Below are 12,816 nucleotides of genomic sequence, written 5' to 3'. Positions count from 1 at the left end.
GCTGCAAGCTCCGCCTCCCAGGTTCACATAATTCTTCTGCCTCAGCCTCCCGAGTAGCTGAGACTACAGGCGCCTGCCACTACGCCCCGCTATTTTTTTTGGTATTTTTAGTAGAGACAGGGTTTCACCGTGTTAGCCAGGATGGTCTCGATCTCCTGACCTTGTGATCCACCCGCCTTGGCCTCCCAAAGTGCTAGGATCACAGGCGTGAGCCACCGCGCCCGGCCTAGATTATTTCTTTAAAGTAAATTTTCAACAGTGGAATTAATTGGCCAAAAGGTACAGGTTTTTTTTTCCCACAAATGTAGCTAAACTGCTTTCTATCTAACCATGTTCTACCAATTTGTATTTAATGTAGTTTCACTCTGACACATTCATATTTTTTATCTGGATAGTTTGCAGAGGGGAGAACTTGATAAAGTTAACATTCAGTTTGGTAAAGATGATGCACAGTATTTTTTAGATTTTTTTTTTTTTTTTTGAGACAAGAGTCTTGCTCTGTTACCCAGGCTGGAGTGCAGTGGCACAATCTTGGCTCACTGCAGCCTCCACCTCCCAGGCATAAGCAATTCTCCCACCTCAACCTCCGGAGTAGCGGGGATTACAGGTGCACGCCACCATACCTGGCTAATTTTTGTATTTTTGGTAGAGACAGGGTTTCGCCATGTTGCCCAGGCTGGTCTGGAACTCCTGAGCTTAAGTGATCCGCCTGCCTCGGACTCCCAAAGTGCTGGGATTACAGGCCTGAGCTGCCTCACCTGGCTGGATAAATTTTTAATATTCTTAACATTTATAATTGCATACAAAAAACCCTAGCAATTTGTCTCAAATTTCATGCATAGGATCAAAAGAAAATGTTTTATATGACTCATAAGTTATCCTGAGGAACCAGATAATGATACCCTGGCTTACTGTTAATTTTCTAATTTGTTACACTATTAAACTAAGAGACAATAACATCTTCATAGCTGAAAATTCTATTTCAGATTTTTGATTCAGTTTGAATTTACATATTTGTATTTTTAGAACTAGTTTATTATTTTTTTGTTAGGTGATGAATCAAGATTGGTTCTCTAAGTTATTTTAATATAGTAAACTTTGAAATTGCTTTGGGCAAGAGAGATTATATTTATTGAGAAATTAAAATAAAAGGAGGTATGTGGTCTTTTTTAGTGATTAATTTTTTTGTTGTGGCAAAAATATAAAATTTATCATCTGAACCATTTTTAAGTATACAGCTCAGTAGTATTATAAGCATATTTAGGTCATTATGAACAGATCTCCAGAACTTTAGCCTCCTGAAAAGATCCAGAGACCCCTGGAGCTTCTCCTACTATACTTTGAAGAACCTCTATCTTAGAGAATATATTACTTCATCTGGAAAAGACAGACTCACAGAGAACTCTAGAAATATAGTCTTTTAAAAATATCATCTAAAAAATTAATAATTCTTTTTATCATCTTATCCGGTCTGTGTTCATATTTCCCCATTGTCTAATAATGTTTTCGTAATTTTTTGAAATTAGGAGCCAAACCAGGTTCACACACGTTACATTTGGTGGTCGACATACCTTTTACTTTTTTTAAATTTATTTTTCTGAGATGAAGTCTTGCTCTGTCACCCAGGCTGAAGTACAGTGCATGATCTCAGCTCACTGCAACTTCTGCCTCCCCAGTTCAAGTGATTCTCCTGCCTCAGCCTCCCGAGTAGCTAGGATTACAGGTGCGTGCCACCACGCCTGGCTAATTTTTTATATTTTTGGTAGAGACAGGGTTTCACCATGTTGGCCAAGCTGGTCTTGAACTCCTGATCTCAGGTGATCTGCCTGCCTCGGCCTCCCAAAGTGTTGGGATTACAGGCGTGAACCACTGGGCCTGCCCTTGATATGCCTTTTAAATTTTAATCTATTGATTGTCTCTTTGTTTATAATTTATTTGTTGAAGAAACAGGGTCATTTGTTCTACATAATTTTCCTCATTCTGGTTTTGGCTGAGTGTATCTCTGGTAAAATTTAACATGTTTTTCAGTTCTCTGTATTTCCAGTAAATTTATAGGTAGAGACAGGCTTGATTAGATTTACTTTCAATTCTTTTTTGGCAAGATTCCTAGCTGGTGATGTGTATTTCTTTACATCAAGAAGATGTGTTTTGTGATGTTAAAATCAAACAGTTTAGCTGTTGTCAGATTGATTCATCCGTTGTAAAATTCCCAATTAACTTTTCTCTAATGATAGCATCTATTGCTAATTGTTGCCTCATTGCAGTATATTAGTAGGTGTTGTAAAAGGTGATATTCCTTCTCCAGCCTTCTGAATTTATTGGCTGGGATTCTTCAGGAAAGAAGACCTCTTCCTCATATACCACTTTGTTACCCTGAAAGTATTTACACAGGAAAGGCCAAAATAAAATGGGACTTTTTTTTTCTTTTTACCTACATATTCCCAGAATAATTAATTTGTGCCTTAGGAGCCTCAAAACATGACTAGAGTTTTGTTTGTTTGTTTGTTTGTTTAGAATTATAAACTCATGGATTTTTGCCTCCCATTCATTTTCGATGTTCAAATTATTCTTTCTTTGACCAGTGGCAGCTTATTTATGTTGGCTCCTTTGTCCTTGGCACAATCCCAGTGGTCTGTAGTAGTTTCCTAAAATATACAAGATGAAGCTCATCTTGTATATTTTCTTCCCCAGATTTAGAATCAGAATTCTAATTCCTTTCAGTGGGAAATGGTATTTAGAGATTATAATCTGGGTGATATTTTTGTATATTCCTACAATGTTGTCATTGTTTATAGGCCTTTTGATGGACAGAACTAGGAAAACTTTATAGAAAGAGAAAAATAATTCATGTGTTCCAGATGCTATTTCTAACTCAGATAAAAGATGATAAGAGTTTTTACTTCATTTTAAAATTTACATTTGTATTTTTCCTCAACATGTAAAATGTGGTTCTAACAATAAGATTATTGAATTGCAAAATCTGGGGCAGGAACTATTGTATTATATTAGAAGATTGGAGGGTTACAAATACAAATGCCTAAAGGGGCCAGACAGCCAAATGAATATATCAGGCCTGTTATGAAAATCATCCGGGAATGGTGGGGATTAATAAGCCAGAGAGCATATATCCCATCTAAAGGAGGCATCTGTGACTTGATTCTAGCTGATTTTTGCCAAGAGGGAATATGGGCATGGTACTGCTTGGCTTTTTCATTTTTAAAAAGAAGATGTAATCTCTGCACTTTGGGAGGCCGAGGCAGGCAGATCATGAGGTCAGGAGATCGAGACCATCCTGGCTAACACGGTGAAACCCCGTCTCTACTAAAAATGTAAAAAATTAGTTGGGCATGGTGGCACGCGCCTGTAGTCCCAGCTACTTGGGAGGCTGAGGCGGGAGAATTGCTTGAACCCGGTAGGTGGAGGTTGCAGTGAGCTGAGATCGTGCCACTGCACTCCAGCTGGGGCAACAGAGCAAGACTCCATCTCAAAAAAGAAAAAAAAGAAGATGTAAATCCAAATATTTTATGTGAAATTATTTAGCTTTTAAATATTGACAATACTATTGACAAACTAAGTCAAAGTTTTAAAAAGGACTTTTGGACCAAACAATGATTTCTTCCATAGGTTATTAGTTTGTAACCTCTTGTGAGAAAGATCTAAGGATTTTCCAGACCTCAGACAATCTGAAAAATATATTGGGAAAGAGTATGAGAAAGGGAACTTAATCATCTTGGTTTTGCTGATCATGATTGCATTTATTTATCTGACTTTTATTTTTTAGCCTTAAAAATTAAAATAGCCCTATTGACCATTAATTTTGCTTTTTATTTCTTTTTGCACATTCAAAATAGGAACTTACAATGTCTCAGAAAAATGGTGGGAATGTTCTTCAGATGATGTATGAGAAACCTGAACGATGGTCTTTTACCTTCCAAACATATGCCTGTCTCAGTCGAATAAGAGCTCAGCTTGCCTCTCTGAATGGCAAGCTCAAAGATGCAGAGAAACCTGTATTATTTTTTGAACGATCTGTGTATAGTGACAGGTATGTATAAATGGCTTGTACGTGGCCATTTGAAGTTTTTATCTTAGAACTGGACTTTTTTTTTTATTTTAATGTTTCCTGGGAATTAGTAATAATGAATGGCTGAGCTGGGGATTAAAGATGGAAAATGACATTTAAATCCCTCAGCAGTCTGGTACTAATGGCATTAGGGAAGTTATTGCATTTATAATCCTCAGCTTCCATAGAAACTGTTGGGAATATGATGGTGCCCATTTCATTTAAATTTGCAGAGAAGTTGTTTTTCCCTCTAACCCTTTTAAAATTCTCATCTGCTCTGGTTAAATCTGGATCTATATCCTAGACTCTTACCTGGATCAAGAAGATAAAAGTCTCTAAGGGGCCTTAGAATTGCCCTACTTATGCTAGGATTCTTTTGACCTCCAAAGTTAGCTCAGAACAGAGGTTCTCAAACATTTGATCTCAGGACCCTTTTCAATTCTTAATAACTATCGAGGTGTCCAAAGAGCATGTCCTATTGATACTTAACATTACTAGAAATTAAGATGCACAAAAATGATTTAAAATTAGTGATAATAAATTCATTACATATTAATATAAATACATTTGACAAAAAGTTATATTTTCTAAAATAAAAAGTAGCTAGAAGAGTATCATTGCTTTACATTTTTGCAGATATCTTTAATGCCTCACTTATTAAAAGACAGCTGGATTTTTATTTATGCTTCTGTATTTAATCTGTTATGGTATGTTTGTTTGTTTGAAGTATATTGGTATATGAAGTAATCTGGCCTCTCACAGAACCCCTTAGAAGATCTTGGGGACTTAATGGGGTCCTCACTCCGTATTTTGAGAACCATTGGCCAAAAACATGATGGAAAGACTCGTCTTTTTCTGCTTTCCACGGCACTATGTGCCACTGGATTTAGGAGAATGTTTCATGTTCCTGTTCTCTTTTTTATTTCTTTGTTGTTTTTTTTTGAAATGATACATGTGTTGATGAAGACTCTCTTTTAGGTATATTTTTGCATCTAATTTGTATGAATCTGAATGCATGAATGAGATAGAGTGGACAATTTATCAAGACTGGCATGACTGGATGAATAACCAATTTGGCCAAAGCCTTGAATTGGATGGAATCATTTATCTTCGAGCCACTCCAGAGGTAAAACCCAATAAAAATGTGTTTCACTGAAAATTTAAAGAAATATTTCGAACTCTTTTCAGTGGTATGTAATGAGGGCAATTTAGTTTAACTCCAGCCTCCCAACCTCCCACTCCCCACCTCTAAATTAGAAACTTGTAACTGTGTAGATAGAAGCATTCTTTTTTCTCAGCAAACTGGAATCCCAGACTGGGCAAGTTGCTTTTTTAGGCTCTTTGTGCTTCCTCAATTCTTTTTTATTTTACTCATTATTTCTTCCTAACATTTGCAGACTCTTCTCATTCATCACAGTTAAAGTAATGAATGTGGTCAAGCAACTCCTAGAATACAGGCTTCATGAGGTGGGACCTTGGGTATTTTGATTACTGTTGAATTTCCATTGCCTAGAACACCCAGTGCTGGGCACTGTTGGAGCATATAGTAGGAGCTCAGTAAATATTTACTGAATGAATGGCAATGTTGATGGAGGTCCATATCAAGAAATCTTTTATTATGGTTGTTTGTGCCTTGGAATGAGTGGATAATGGCAGCTATCGTTGGGAAAAGACTTAGAGGACCCTTGCCATTTTCCATTAAGGGAGCTCACTTGAAAAGGTGCTTTTTGTGATAGGTTGTAACATAGCTATTCTATTTACATATGATGTTATATAATGAATACAGGATGACCAAATAGATGCCTTTCATAAAACTAACCTAAATATTAAGATCTTACATTTAATCAGAAGCTTTCTGGTTTTGGTGCGTGCATTTCTATTGTTTCTGTTTTTTAATTCTCATTTTTTCCTTAAGTCACAGGGTAGGCACTGATGAATGTAAATGTTATAACTTCTGGCCTAAAATTAGAATACTGTGTTGCTGTTGAAGCTGGGTTTTCAAAGAAATTAGGTTTCCTATTCCAACGGATGATTTTGTTCTTCATTAAGTAAAGATTTTGTTCTTCATTAAGCAAGGATTTAGCAATTTTTTAGCAATTTCAAAAGTGAATTTTGAAATTCACTTTTATTTTTGAATTTTTTTTGTTTTTAATTACAAAAATAATAAATAAAAATGTGAAAAAGAACATAAGGAATATGAATAATTTCATTTTGCTTGAAACATTTATAGTCACTATTAAGCTAGAATTTAGCAAATATAATAATTTTGAAATTCACTTTTATTTTTGAAAAGGTTTCTTAAAGTTATGAAAATAGTACAAACACCAAAAACATAAATAATACTAATAATTTCATTTTGATACTGATAATTTCATCAGTATTGTTTCTGATATCTTTGGATGAAAGGATTGTTTAATTATTGAAAAGAGAATTTAGAGTAGAGTTTGAAACACAGTTTGTATGCTGCCATGGTCTTATGCATGTCATTTAGGTTGGAGGCTTTTATTTCTTGGAATGCATGAAGAGTTTCTCATGGTATATGAGCCCCCACAAATTATACGAAATTTTTTATGTATGTGTGCTTTTGGGGGACCGTTATCTAGAGCTGCACTGTCCAATGTGGCTATTTAAATTTAGGGTTATTAAAATTAAATAAAATTTAGATATTTAGTTCCTTGGTCACCACACTAGCCATATTTCAAGTGCTTAAAAACCACAGGTGGCTAGTGGCTACCTTATTTGATAATGCAGATATAGGACAGGCATAAAACATTCCAAAGTTGTTTTGGTTGTGCTGATATAGAGTTTTCATCATATTAAGAACCACTGTCTTTAGTGGTTTTATGTGAACTGAACATAGATATTTTGTAATCAAGGTTGGTTAACAGCAAAGTAAGATTATGTTTATAGATTGGCATACCTTTTAGCTGTTGTCTCTGAACATTTTAAGTAGATGTTTAATTTTTTTCTCCTTTTTATCAAACTTAGTATATTTCATGTGTGGATGGATACCAAAAATTTATAGACTTATTTTTGAAAGTACTGCTTGGCTTAGAGCCACCAAGTGGCTGAAAAGCTCATGGAGGGAAAAATGAATTATTTCAACTTTTAAGAAGTAATAAGTAGAGATTTTGGCTAGCGTGAGTAGAGAGACACAGAAAAGAAAATTTTGATGGCAGCAGACAAGAATAATTGTTCCCTGCCTTTTTCTTCCATCTCTTATTACTTGCTTTTAGACATGCTTACATAGAATGTATTTACGGGGAAGAAATGAAGAGCAAGGCATTCCTCTTGAATATTTAGAGAAGCTTCATTATAAACATGAAAGCTGGCTCCTGCATAGGACACTGAAGTAAGACTTATTTTTATTTACTATTCATTTTAAATACCTTTGTTACCTTTGTTAAATTTTAATCTAAAATTTGGAAGATATGACTAGCAATATGTAAAATTTCCAGTCGTTTTGCTTATTGGTATCTTCCAGAACTAGGTATAGATTTTCATTCTCTTGATTGCAATGAGATCCTATTTACTTAAAGTTTTTATAACTAGTATCCCTTGGTGGTATTGATAGCGTAATATGTGAAATTTCACTTTAAGTGATAAAGTAGGAATATATCTGAACATTATTTAGGTACTCTTTCAGAAAGAATTTTGACTTGGGAGGTTGTATAGCATGGTTGTTGAGAGGATAGACTTTGTTATTAGTCAGATCTTGGCTCAAGTCCAGTCTTACTGGTGTGTGACCTTGGATAGCCTCTGAGCTTCAGAATGACAATTCTGAGCTTTAGTTTTCTCATCTTTAAAAATGCAGAAATTCCTACTTTATTGACTGCTATTTGTTTTTGAAGAGAATCATATGTTACAGTACCCAGCTGTAAATATTTTGTACCTAAGTTTTTGGGCTCCATATGGTAAATCTAGATGAGAAAGAAGGGGCTGCCAGATGAAGTACTGCAAAGTAACTTTAGTGTAAATGATTGACAACATTTTGATTTTCCAAGGACATACGAATGAATTTTTAATGTTTCTCTCTTTTTTTTGTTGCATTTCTGATTATTTTATTAATCTCTCTTTTTAAACAGAACCAACTTCGATTATCTTCAAGAGGTGCCTATCTTAACACTGGATGTTAATGAAGACTTTAAAGACAAATATGAAAGTCTGGTTGAAAAGGTAGATTTAGACAGACTACAAACAAATATTTGTTTTTTCTAAAAAAGTGTACTGAGTGGTGAGAAAACAATTTTCTAACAGAAAAGCTTCCATAAAGTTACATTAAGAAACAGTTAAGAGCTTTAGAAGATTTTGGACTGTTTAAGATTCCAGTCCTGACTAAATTCTAGCTTTGTGGCCTGAGCTAAAATAAAGATCCTTCGGAATCTCAGAATCTGACAGATCTTAGAAAAAAATTAAATAAATAAAAATAAAATAAGGATTTTTTTTTTATCCTTTAGTGCCTCTATCTGTAGGATAGGTAAAATCATAATAACAAAAATTCTTTCTCACCCCCTTTTTCTCTGCTTTGTCCCCATTTCTTCCTCTCTTCCCTACACCACCAATCTTTAGATACTTTAATAATAAACTGCTTGTGAAATTAAATTTATCTTTTTCAACTAAATTCAATATGGAGGATATTTAAAGTTACAGGATATGGATCTCATCTATTTTTATGTTGGCCAAAGTCTTGAGATTAAGGGATTTTAGTTTTGAGTTTCATTTGGGATCATGTCAAGGATTAATTGACATTACTTAATCATTGAGTCATTGTCTTAATCACAGTTCATTTATTGCCCAAATCACTGGGAGTTGACTATATTCTGTTAAGTGAGTGGTGCCCATATTGATAAAGGGAATGGGTGAGAATTTATTGATGAATATTTGAGAGAGAATAGTAAGAGAATTGGTATAACAAACATCCCTATACCCATGTTGATAACTGAGTGATTAAGCTATAAAGAAGAAAGCACAATTTGGTTTAGTTTTGAGAAAAATTTGATTTTTCCTTTCTTTTGTGGCATAATGTCTGCTGTTTAATAGAGACTTGACATTCATAAGGGATATATCAAGGATTTTGAAAATCTTGACATTTTATGTAACTACTGTAGCATATACATGTAGTTGTTTTTCCCATGGTATGAACTAAAGCTTATCTGGAAAATTCCAATGACCTCTTCATACTACTAATGATGTTAAAAATATAGGATAAATTCACTTATAATACTATTAAATGAAAAGTCAGCATTAAGTATTAACAGCCAACCATCAATTTAACTGACTTTGTAAATCACTTTTTAATTTTATCTAACACTTCTTTGTTTTGACTAAGAATCATTTCACATTATTATATTTATTTTATTAATAATGCTAGCAGTTGACTTTCTTATTAAGGTATTTTTACAAGGCAATAATTTTTGTTTCTTGAGAATTATTGAGTAGCCTAGAATATGTAGAGAACAAGCATATTCTTACATTATGGTCAGTAGGCTAGGTTCATTGACTCCTTACATGATTTTCTGCACACACTGACATTGCAAAGTATGTGATTCACATATGTGCTTCAGAAACATGACAAATCTACTACATGTTTGATTTTCAAAGTTGCTTGAACTATTGTGCTTATTAATGTTATCAGTGTTAAAGCTGCATATGTCAGTGGTCTATGATATTTAAATGAAGAGATTATAAAATTGGTGTTACAGCTATTTTAGAACTATATCTATCTTAGATTGATAGATGCAGTGGCTCACACCTGTAATCCCAGCACTTTGGGAGGCTGAGGTGGGAAGACTGCTTGAGCCCAGGAGTTCCTGACCAGCTTGGGCAACATAGTGAGACCTCATCTCTATAAAAAACAAACAAAAACTAGCCAGACATGATGGTGTGCACCTAGCCAGGAGTTCAAGGCTGCAGTGAGCTTTGATTGCACCACTGTACTCAGCCTGGGCGACAGAGCAATAAATAACTCCTAAAATGACCTTTTAGGTCATTCATCTTTTACTACTGAAGTATTTAACAATATTTCTTTTTTTTTTTTTCTCGAGACAGTCTTGCTCCGTCGCCCAGGCTGGAGTGCAATGGCACAATCTTGGCTCACTGCCATCTCCACCTCCCAGGTTCAACCAGTTCTGCCTCAGCCTCTTAAGTAGGTGGGATTACAAGTGCACGCCTCCATGCCTAGCTAATTTTTTTTTTTTTTTTTTTTTGAGACGGAGTTTTGCTCTTGTTGCCCAGGCTGGAGTGCGATGGCGCGATCTCAGCTCACCACAACCTCTGCCTCCCAGGTTCAACCAGTTCTGCCTCAGCCTCCCGAGTAGGTGGGATTACAAGTGCACGCCTCCATGCCTAGCTAATTTTTTTTTTTTTTTTTTTTTTTTTTTTTTTTTTTTTGAGACGGAGTTTCGCTCTTGTTGCCCAGGCTGGAGTGCGGTAGCGCGATCTCGGCTCGGCGCGATCTCGGCTCACCGCAACCTCCGCCTCCCAGGTTCAAGCGATTCTTCTGCCTTGGCCTCCCTAGTAGCTGGGATTACAGGCATGTGCCACTACGCCCGGCTAATTTTGTATTTTTAGTAGAGAAGGGGTTTCTCCATGTTGGTCAGGCTGGTCTCGAACTCCCGACCGCAGGTGATCTGCCCGCCTCGGCCTCCCAAAGTGCTGGGATTATAGGCATGAGCCACTGCGCCTGGCCTATTTTTGTGTTTTTAGTAGAGATGGGGGGTTTCACCATGTTGGCCAGGCTGGTCTGAAACTCCTGACCTTAAGTGATCCACCCATCTCGGCCTCCCAAAATGCTAGAATTACAGGCATGAGCCGCTGCGCCCGGCCTTAACAATATTTCTTTGGAAAGTAAATGCAATGGCATTGTGGTAGTTACTTATACAGCTGGGGTCTTCAACTATTATATACTTTTAAATGAAGATGAATATTAGATACCTCAAATTAGTCAAGGAATTATACTGATTTTTTTTTCTTCCTTTCCTCAGGTCAAAGAGTTTTTGAGTACTTTGTGATCTTGCTGAAGACTACAGGCAGCCAAATGGTTCCAGATACTTCAGCTTTGTGTATCTTCGTAACTTCATATTAATATAAGTTTCTTTAGAAAACCCAAGTTTTTAATCATTTTTGTTTTAAGGAAAAAAGATTTTTAAAATGAATCTTATGCAAAACTTTTTGACCAGTTTCTTTTCTTTTGTTTTTTTTTAAAAAAGACATTTAAAGACAAAGGCATTATTTCTCATAGCAGGAAATGTAGAGGTAGATGGTTCCAGTATCAGCATAGTGACTAAACTACATTATAAAAGATCCAGCTTCCTTCTGTCATTCCCCTCTTTTGTCTTCCTCAGCAGGTTGGCTTTTTTCCCTGGTGCCTCTCACCTCGCTGGTGACCAGTTTCTTAAACTGAAAGCTTTAATGTTACATAGTAAATGGTAGTGTGTCCTGTGTAAATTAGTGTACCTATTAAAAGTTGCAAAGTGGAATTAAAGGAATCCCTAGAATAAGGATTCTGAAGTTTTATTTTAAATTATTATCTTCTTAACAGTATAGTCCCACCTCTTACTTCCTGCCTCAGTCTGCTTTCTCTACTGTCTGGATTAATTAGGCAGCCTGCTATAAAGTTAAAGTCACACATTTCTATTTTGCAAACACTGTGATTACTCTTTGCTTTGTAGTTTGCTTTGCTTTGTAGGGTTCTGCTTTTAAGTTTTTCTCTTTTTCAGACAAATTACTGATAAAAATGATATTGCCCTATATGTAATATATCCTGAAAGCATTATTTTTTGTTGAATAGGAAATAAAATTAATGAAGACAGAGGCTAGAAAGCATCCATTAATTAATGAGACACACTTAACTACTTATCTCTAAACCATCTATGTGAATATTTGTAAAAATAATGCATGGATTCATCTTAGTTCTGTATATAAATATATTTTCTTTCTAGTTTGTTTAGTTAAGGTGTGCAGTGTTTTTCCTGTGTATTAAACCTTTCCATTTTATGTTTTAGAAAATTTTATGTATTTTAAAATAAGGGGAAGAGTCATTTTCACTTTTAAACTACTATTTTTCTTTCCAAGTCATTTTTGTTTTTGGTTTCTTATTCAAAGATGATAATTTAGTGGATTAACCAGTCCAGATGCACTGATCTTTGCAAAGGAGACTTAATTTCAAATCTGTAATTACCATACATAAACTGTCTCATTATACATATGCATTTTTTTAGTTTGTTTTTGTTTGGTACAAATTAATTTGTTAATTAAATATTTCTTAAGTATAAACCTCATGAACTACAGTGGAGCTACACTCATTGAAATGTAATTTCAGTTCTAAAAAGATGTAATAATCATTTTAGAATTAAAATTTATTCTACTTTTAAATAAATTATGAATATTAAAGGTGAAAATTGTATAAATTACTTTGATTCCATTTTAAGTGGAGACATATTTCAGTGATTTTTAGTAACCTTTAAAAATGTATAATGACTTTTAAAATTTGTAGAATTGAAAAGACGCTAATAAAAATTTATTATTTATTTGTCATGACTCAAAAGTTGTCTCAGTGTGGTGGTCATAATAGAATTGAGCCTAATGGTGGTCTGGATTATCTCTTGGATCTATTACCTATATCATGTCTTCCATTAGAATTTATATATTGCTCTTTATAGTTTGCTCTCCTAGAAAGGTAATTAATAATACAAGACTTACTTTTCTCATCCAGAATTTTCTCTTCTGCTATGCCTAAAACTTGAAACTTATAC

At 34.8% G+C, this 12,816-nt stretch overlaps 1 protein-coding gene across 3 annotated transcripts in view; it reads left to right on the top strand.

Annotated features, from left to right (window-relative positions):
• DCK (deoxycytidine kinase) overlaps positions 1-12,608 on the top strand; it is a 40,764-nt gene extending 28,156 nt beyond the window's left edge. The window contains exons 3-8 of one of the 3 annotated variants that reach the window (XM_055111448.2): positions 3,852-4,045; positions 5,042-5,189; positions 7,300-7,415; positions 8,149-8,239; positions 10,273-10,376; positions 11,047-12,608. In XM_055111448.2, coding sequence (XP_054967423.1) covers positions 3,852-4,045; positions 5,042-5,189; positions 7,300-7,415; positions 8,149-8,239; positions 10,273-10,376; positions 11,047-11,062 — 669 coding nt within the window. In that variant the 3' untranslated portion in view covers positions 11,063-12,608. Of the gene's footprint in view, positions 1-3,851; positions 4,046-5,041; positions 5,190-7,299; positions 7,416-8,148; positions 8,240-10,272; positions 10,381-11,046 lie in introns of all 3 variants that reach the window. The other 2 variants (XM_063603792.1, XM_003808983.5) reach the window with 2 other exon arrangements.
• Positions 12,609-12,816: the final 208 nt, after the last annotated feature.

The sequence above is a fragment of the Pan paniscus genome, chromosome 3 (assembly GCF_029289425.2).
Source record: "Pan paniscus chromosome 3, NHGRI_mPanPan1-v2.0_pri, whole genome shotgun sequence".
Classification (NCBI taxonomy): domain Eukaryota; kingdom Metazoa; phylum Chordata; class Mammalia; order Primates; family Hominidae; genus Pan; species Pan paniscus.
Note: the sequence above shows the minus strand (reverse complement) of the source record. Positions and strands in the feature narration are given on the sequence as shown.